The sequence below is a fragment of the Hylobates moloch genome, unplaced genomic scaffold, assembly GCF_009828535.3.
Source record: "Hylobates moloch isolate HMO894 unplaced genomic scaffold, HMol_V3 SCAFFOLD_6, whole genome shotgun sequence".
NCBI lineage: Eukaryota > Metazoa > Chordata > Mammalia > Primates > Hylobatidae > Hylobates > Hylobates moloch.
The window spans coordinates 81,078,555-81,086,048 of NW_026652281.1; the positions used below are offsets into that span (position 1 = coordinate 81,078,555).

The following is a 7,494-nucleotide window of genomic DNA, read 5'->3' on the forward strand; positions in this document are numbered from 1 at the left end:
ACGCCTGCCGTCTTTTTCCGCAAGGAAGGAGAAGGCTCGCGTGGCCGCGGGAAGCTCAGTTTTTATTGAAGACAGAGCCTGGGAAAAGAGGGGGGACCCTGGAAGACAGTGATGCGGTCGGAGACTGTGCGGGCCCCGGGCCGGGAAGTGGGCGGTGTCTGGGTGGGCAGGACCAGCGCCCGGGCGGGGCTACGGGCCCAGGCTGGGAGAACCTCCCACTAGCCCGCGCGAGGGCGGCACCCGCGGAGGTCTGGGGGCGGCGCTGGGCAGTGTGGGGCGCGGGGATTGGACAAGAGGCCGACTGAAGGCGGAGCCGAGGTAAGGCCGGGTGGGGCGTGGCCTCAGAGGGCGTCTGACTGCTCGCCCTGGGCCTGGCTCTGTTGCATCTGGGCCTGCATCTTCTCCAGCATCTCTTGCATGCGGCGCAGCTGTGCAGGGCGAGATTGCAGGCGGTGACGTGGCGAGGCCAGAGGGGGACCTGGGGCATCGGTCGGGGGGAAGCGAGGTGCGTGCTCACCTCTTCGTCTTTCTCGCGGATCAGCTTCTCGGTGTCCGCCAGAGGCAGCATGGGCAGCGGGATCTCCGTGGCGCTCTGGCGGGAAAGCTTACTGCCGGACAGTGGGAAGGGGACAGGAATCAGGAGCGGGGCCTGAGGTTATGGGTGAGGCCCAGGAGGCAGGGCCTGGGGCGAGGTTGGGGTCTAGGAGGCGGAGCCAGGTCCTTGAGGTTAGGGCCGGAGGCAAAGCGGGTGGGGAGAGAGGGAGAGAGAAGGAGGGAGAGAGGGAGAGAGGGGTCTGAGTGGTGAAGGCAGAGTCACGGGTGGTGGGGACGGGGCCTCAGGGCGGGGTCATGGGTGAGGCGGGACCTTGGAGGCTCGGAGACTGTCGGCACCGGGTCTCACCTGCGGCTGGCTCGATCGCGAGCCCCAGGCCGGGCCAGGCTCTGTAGGCAGCGGGCCCGGTAGCCCTCGTAGAGCAGATCGTGCGTCACCTCTTTCAGGTCCTGCAGGTGTGTCTGCACCAGCATCCGTCGCAGGTTCAGGAAATCGCAGTGATGTGGGTTCTCCACTGGAGGGGGCGCGGCGCGGACCAGCGAACGTCAGGGAGTTTCGGGTCCAGCCCACCCGTAGGGTCGGGTCTACAGGAAAGCCCTGCTGCCACTGTAGCGGAGGGTCCGCGGTCTGCAGCCCAGCGACCCCCCTTTCCTCCTAGGATCCCCTGGGACCAAAGCCCACCCCAACTTCACATGTTGAGTGCGCCTGACCCAGAGGCCCCGGGCTCCCTGCTGGCCTTAGGACCCCTGCCTAGCCTCACTCACCCTCCACGGTCCCCCAGGAGTAGCGGCGTCCCCTCACCGGTCGGTTCCCGCCATCCCTCACCACCTCGCATGATCCCACGACTGCAAAAGGGATGCTTTCCTGGAGGGCAGGGGCAGGGGGTCACCACTGGCTCACACGGCACAAACTTTCTCTTTCCCAGCTTCAATCTCCACACCTGCCTCCTCTGCTTCCTGCCCCTTCCTCTTTTTTTTTTTTTTTTTTTTTGAGACAGGGTCTAACTCCATTGCCCAGGCTGGGGTGTTCAAGTGATTTTCCTGCCTCAGCCTCCCGAGTAGCTGGAATTACAGGCGCCCACCACCACACCACACCTGGCTAATTTGTGTATTTTTAGTAGAGGCGGGGTCTCGCCATGTTGCCCAGGCTGGCCTCGAACTCCTGACCTCAGGGGATCCGCCCGTCTCAGCCTCCCAAAGTGCTGGGATTGCAGACGTGAGCCACCGTGCCCGGCCTGCCTTCCTTCTTTGTCTCCCACACCTTCATCTCTGCATCCTGCCTCTTGAAGTCTTCATCTTCGTCAGAGTCACATTCGGGGAACTGGTAGATGTGGATCTCCTCTTCCTTCAACTGATCCCGGATCTCAGGGGAAACAGATACAGAGACAGTGTGAAACAGGCCACAATGACAGACATTTCATGACCAGAGACAGTGAGACACAGAGATACTGGGTGGTCAGAGACAGAGAGAAAGACATGAAAGACAGAGATGGGGAGAGATGGACGTACAGGAAGACAAAAACAAAATCTCAGAGACATAGATGGTGAGAAACACAAGATTCTAAGATGGTGCAGACATTAAGAGACCAGGAGAAGCCTGGGCAATATAGCTAGATCCCATCTCTACAAAATATATATATATATCTATTTTGAAACAAGGTTTCACTCTATCACCCAGGCTGGAGTCTAGTAGCTCCATCTTGGTTCACTGCAGCCTCAACCTCTCAGGCTCAGGTGATCCTCCCATCTCAGCCTCCTGAGTAGCTGGGACTACAAGTGCACACCACCACACCTGGCTAATTTTTGTACTTTTTGTAGAGATGGGGTTTTGCCATGTTGCCGTGGCTTGTCTTAAACTTCAGCTCAAGCAATCCACTGACCTCAGCCTCCCAAAGTGCTGGGATTAACAGGTGTCTGCCACCAAGCCCAGCCAAAAAAATATTTTTTTTTAAGTTAGCCAGGCATGGTGGTATTCATCTGTAGTCCCTGCTACTCAAGAGGCTGAGGCAGGAGGATCACTTGTGCCTACAAGTTCGAGGCTGCAGTGAGCTATGATCTTGCCACTGTACTCCAGCCTGGGCCACAGGGTGAGACTCTATCTAAAAAAAGAAAAAAAGAAAAAGAGAGAGAAAGAGAGGCTGAGAGAGATATAAGCAGAAACAGTGGGAAAGGGCTCTGAAGACACAGGGTGGGGGCCAGAGGGATGTCACTATGTTCTCATGTCTATGCTCCTGCCCTGAAATAGGCCTTAGCCAGGCATCTAGCCCAAGGGCTGCATATCTAGCCTATTTTGAGCCTTCAGAGACATGGCTACGCTGGTGGCTTACCACCCGCCTTCCTCAGAAGCTTCTCCTACAATCTAGCCTGACGCACCATGCTCCAAAAAGGCCACTTCAAGATCAAAGAAGTCTAAGCTGAAATCAGGTTTGGTCTCACTTGGGGTCAAAGGTCAGAGGTCATCACTCACACCTTCTGCTTGAGGGCCTGGGTTTCCTGGGGCATCAGGGCATCCGCTTTGCCAATGACTGGGATGATGTTGACTTTCTCATGTACTGCCCGGAGGAAGGCCACATCTAGGGGTCGGAGCCTGCACCCAGGGATTGGTCATTGCCCAGCCTCAGGAGGCAGAGACCCCCCAGCCCTCCCTAAATGCCCCAGCCCCCAGGATCCCCCCACCAGACCCCCGGCCGAAGGGTGAGATGAAGTAGAGGCAGCAGTGGACTCGGGAGTCCTGGATGTTCTTCCGGTTCAGGCCACTCTCATCCCTAAGGTACTGCTCAAATTGCTCCTCGATGAATTTCACCACCGGAAGCCAGCTGGGTGTGGGGAGAGGATGTGAGGTCAGAGATCAAAGGTCAGAGGGCAGGGGGCAAGGTTAGCCAGGACTGTGGGAGTAGAACGTCATTTCTTTGGCTCCCTCCAAAGACATTAAGGGAACTGGTGGGGGCCTAGGTGAGTCATCAAGAAGCACAGGGACCCTCTGAAACAGACACCACCTTTTGGGATAGGGAGCCAGCACAAACCAGCCCTGTAACTCTCCAGGGAGTCGCCACTGTGAGAGGCTGAGCCTCTGTCCCCTTTTCTCTTCCTCACCAGTCAGAGCAGTCCACTGAGTCCCCAAAGCCAGGTGTGTCCACAAGGGTCAGCTTCACTTTCACACCCCCTTCCTCGATCTCTACGCCCCGGCGCTCAATGGCCAGGGTCTGTGTCAAGCGAGCTGTGGGATGGGGGAGAGGTCAGGGATCCGGGGAGGCTCTGAGGCAGAATTAATTTCCTTTGTCAACATCACAGTTGCCTGCACCCATTTCCCAGGGGAGAAAAGTCTCAGAAAAAAGCAGTCAACTACCTGAGTCCCCAGATGGAAAAAACAAGGGTGTAACCTGGGGACAGGGGATACTGCCTGGAGAGGGTGAGGAGGGTCTTACCACTGGCCTCTGGCACCTGGCGATCCTCATAGAGGTTGGTGAGGAAGAGGCTGTTGATGAGGGTGGATTTCCCTAGGCCTGACTCCCCTGTGGACAGAACAGGCCCAACTGGTCAGGGGAGGGGACAGCCAGGGTCTCCTAAGGACATCCCCTCCGCAGTTCCCTCTCCAAAACCCCCAGACCTGCCACCATTAGTGTGAAGTCAAACCCCTTCTTGACAGACTTGCGGTGCAGCTGGTTGGGGAGGGCAGCAAAACCCACGTACTCCTTGTCCTGTGGATGGGGGTGGACAATATGAGGCTGCTGGCAATGGCAGGCAGGGTCCCCAGGATCACTTGAGTTCCCAGGCTAGGAAGAGTCAGTGGGGTCTGGGAACCCTAGGCATGGGGGCTGGGGCCGAGATGCCCGGGTTTCTGGGTGTAAGGACTCACCATGACTCCGCCAGCCATCACTGCACCTGCCGTCTCTCCCCACTTCCTCTGGTGGGGCAGGAAGCTGAGTGTGGCTAACAAGGGGGCGGGCAGAAGAGGCAGCTGAGATGCTTAAACTGGCCCAGTCCCAGAAAGGTGGGGAAGGCCAAGGCCAAGAACACCTGGAGTTACCACCTCCTGGACCCCTTTGCCCATCACCTCTCTACACACCTTCAACTCCTGCATCCTTCACACATCTGGATTCCAAGTCCCACTGTAGCTCCATCATCGTGGTGAGACATGGGGTATGTGCAGAGAGGAAGGAAGTGGCTCCCTTTGTTAGCAGGGGTGATGAAGGTTTTGATGAGCTGATTAAAAAACAGTTCCCAGGACGGGCAAGGTGGCTCATGCCTGTAATCTCAGCACTTTGGGAGGCGGAGGAGGGAGGACAGCTTGAGTCAAGGAGCTCGAGACCAGCCTGGGCAACAGAGGGACGTGCCCCTCTACCATCTCTACAAAACATAAAAAAATTAGCCAGACATGATGGTACAATCCTGTAGTCCCAGCTACTGGGGAGGCTGAGGTGGGAGGATTGCATGAGCCCAGAAGATCAAGACTGCAGTGAGCTGTGATCACACCACTACACTCCAGCCTGAGCAACAGAGCAAAACCCTGTTTCTTTTTTTTTTTTTTTTGAGACAGAGTCTCGCTCTGTCGCCCAGGCTGTAGTGTAGTGGCGCCATCTCGGCTCACTGCAAGCTCCGCCTCCCGGGTTCTCGCCATTCTCCTGCCTCAGCCTCCTGAGTAGCTGGGACTACAGGCACCCACTACCGCGCCTGGATTTTTAGTAGAGACGGGATTTCCCCGTGTTAGCCAGGATAGTTTCGATCTCCTGACCTCGTGATCCGCCCGCCTCGGCCTCCCCAACTGCTGGGATTACAGGCGTGAGCCACCGCGCCGGGTCAACCCTGTTTCAAAAAAAGAAAAAGAAAAAAGTTCTCATGGTTTAAGTGGACCAGAAGCCATGATGGGATTGGGAGTGGGTGAAGCCATCCATTTTCCAGCTCAGACAATGGATTCATAAAAGGACTCCAGGTCTTTGGACACCACTGCCCGAGAGATTTTCCTTCAGAATCCTGGCCAAGGAACTCCACTGCTCAAAATCCTTCAAGAACTCCCCAGTAACTCAGAGTCAAGTCTGAATTCTGGCCTGACCGCCAAAGCCTCCCTCAGCTGACCTCATCACCCCATCTCTCACTCTTCCAAACATCCTTGGCTCTCTACTCACATTGAGCTTTTCCTTTTTCTGAATCAGTTAGACTCTTCCTCATCCTTCAAGTGTTTCTTTCCAAAGACTCTGCCTCTATGCAATCTCTCCACCTACCCTAGGCAGGGTCATTGTCCCTCCTTCAGATTCCCAGCACCTGGCTGGCGTGGTGGCTCACGCCTGTAATCCCAGCACTTTGGGAGGCCGAGGCGGGTGGATCACTTGAGGCCAGGAGTTCAAGACCAGCCTGGCCAACATGGCGAGACCCTGTCTAGCAAAAATACAAAAATTAGCCAGGTGTGGTGGTGTGTGCCTTTAATTCCAGCTACTTGGGAATCTGAGGCAAGAGAATTGCTTGAGCCCCGGAGGTGGAGGTTGCAGTGAGCCGAGATTGCACCGCTACACTCCATCTTGGGCAACAGAGCAAGACCCTATCTCAAACAAACAAACAAACAAATCTACCTCAGGACGGCTGCAGTGGCTCACACCTGTAATCCCAGCACTTTGGGAGCCTGAGTCGGGCAGATCACGAGGTCAAGAGATTGAGACCATCTTGGCCAACATGGTGAAACCCCATCTCTACTAAAAATACAAAAAATTAGCTGGGCATGGTGGCATGTGCCTGTAGTCCTAGCTACTCAGGAGGCTAAAGCAGGAGAATTGCTTGAACACAGGAGGTGGAGGTTGCAGTGAGCCAAGATCGCGCCACTGCACTCCAGCCTGGTGACAGAGCAAGACTCCATCTCAAAAAACAAAAAACAAACAAACAAAAATGCTACTTAATACCATCAAGGGACTGTTAAGAATCTGGAAAGGGTGGCTGGGTGCAGTGGCTCATGCCTGTAATTCCAGCACTTTGGGAGGACGGGGCAGGCGGATCACTTGAGGTCAGGAGTTCGAGACCAGCCTGGCCAACATGGTGAAAACCCTGTCTCTACTAAGAATACAAAAATTAGCCAGGCGTGGTGGTGCATGCCTGTAATCACAGCTACTAGGGAGGCTGAGGCAGGAGAACTGCTAGAACCTGGGAGGCATAGGTTGCAGTGCGCCAAGATCCTGCCACTGCACTCCAGCCTGGGCAACAGGTCGAGACTCCATCTCAAAAAAATAAATAAATAGGCCGGGCGCGGTGGCTCATGCCTGTAATCCCAGCACTTTGGGAGGCCGAGTCAGGCGGATCACCTGTGGTCAGGAGTTCGAGACCAGCCTGACCAACATGGAGAAACCCTGGCTCTACTAAAAATACAAAATTAGCAGGGCGTGGTGGCGCATGCCTGTAATCCCAGCTACACGGCAGCTGAAGCAGGAGAATCACTTGAACCTGGGAGGCGAAGGTTGCGGTGAGCTGAGATCGTGCCATTGCACTCCAATCTGGGCGACAAGAGCAAAACTCTTTCTCTAATAATAATAATAATATAAATAAATAAATAAGCAAGGGGCAGGGATCACGTTACCTCTCAGCACTCCACCACCGGCCTTCCTCCTGCATCTCTCACCAGGCTGAGCATCTCTATGGTCTTAGTTAAAATTCTGAAATCAGCCGGGCGTGGTGGTTCATGCCTGTAATCCCAGGACTTGGGGAGGCCAAGGCAGGCAGATCAGGAGGTCAGGAGATCGAGACCATCCTGGCCAACATGGTGAAACCCTGTCTCTACTAAAAATACAAAAATTAGTTGGGTGTGGTGGCATGTGCCTGTAATCCCAGCTACTTGGGAGGCTGAGGCACAAGAATCACTTGAACCCAGGAGGCGCAGGTTGCAGTGAGCCAAGATCGCACCACTGCACTCCCGCCTGGCGACAGAGCAAGACTCTGTCTCAAAAAAAAGGAAAAAAAACATTC

The 7,494-nt window shown here is 55.5% G+C and overlaps 1 protein-coding gene across 2 annotated transcripts; it reads right to left on the reverse strand.

Moving 5' to 3' along the window:
* Positions 1-41: 41 nt before the first annotated feature.
* SEPTIN1 (septin 1) lies at positions 42-4,483 on the reverse strand. 2 transcript variants are annotated; one of them, XM_032155751.2, is made up of 11 exons: positions 4,409-4,483; positions 4,160-4,250; positions 3,978-4,064; positions 3,646-3,769; positions 3,234-3,368; positions 3,022-3,139; positions 1,814-1,915; positions 1,318-1,417; positions 902-1,067; positions 518-608; positions 42-428 (listed from the first exon to the last, which is right to left on the reverse strand). In XM_032155751.2, the coding sequence occupies exons 1-11, from the start codon at positions 4,424-4,426 to the stop codon at positions 342-344; spliced, it is 1,119 nt and encodes a 372-aa protein (XP_032011642.1). In that variant the 5' UTR covers positions 4,427-4,483; the 3' UTR covers positions 42-341. The 2 variants fall into 2 exon arrangements, 1 of the variants encoding a protein (XP_032011642.1); XR_004248558.2 differs by having other exon boundaries at positions 410-428; positions 902-1,137; positions 4,409-4,481.
* Positions 4,484-7,494: the final 3,011 nt, after the last annotated feature.

Excerpts from the sequence above, each read along its gene's own strand:
- SEPTIN1 (XM_032155751.2), bottom strand. Across the intron at positions 1,916-3,021 it reads CCCAGGCCCTCAAGCAGAAG|ATCCGGGATCAGTTGAAGGA; the intron begins GTGTGAGTGATG and ends GTTTCCCCTGAG. Across the intron at positions 429-517 it reads TCCGCGAGAAAGACGAAGAG|CTGCGCCGCATGCAAGAGAT; the intron begins GTGAGCACGCAC and ends CGCCCTGCACAG.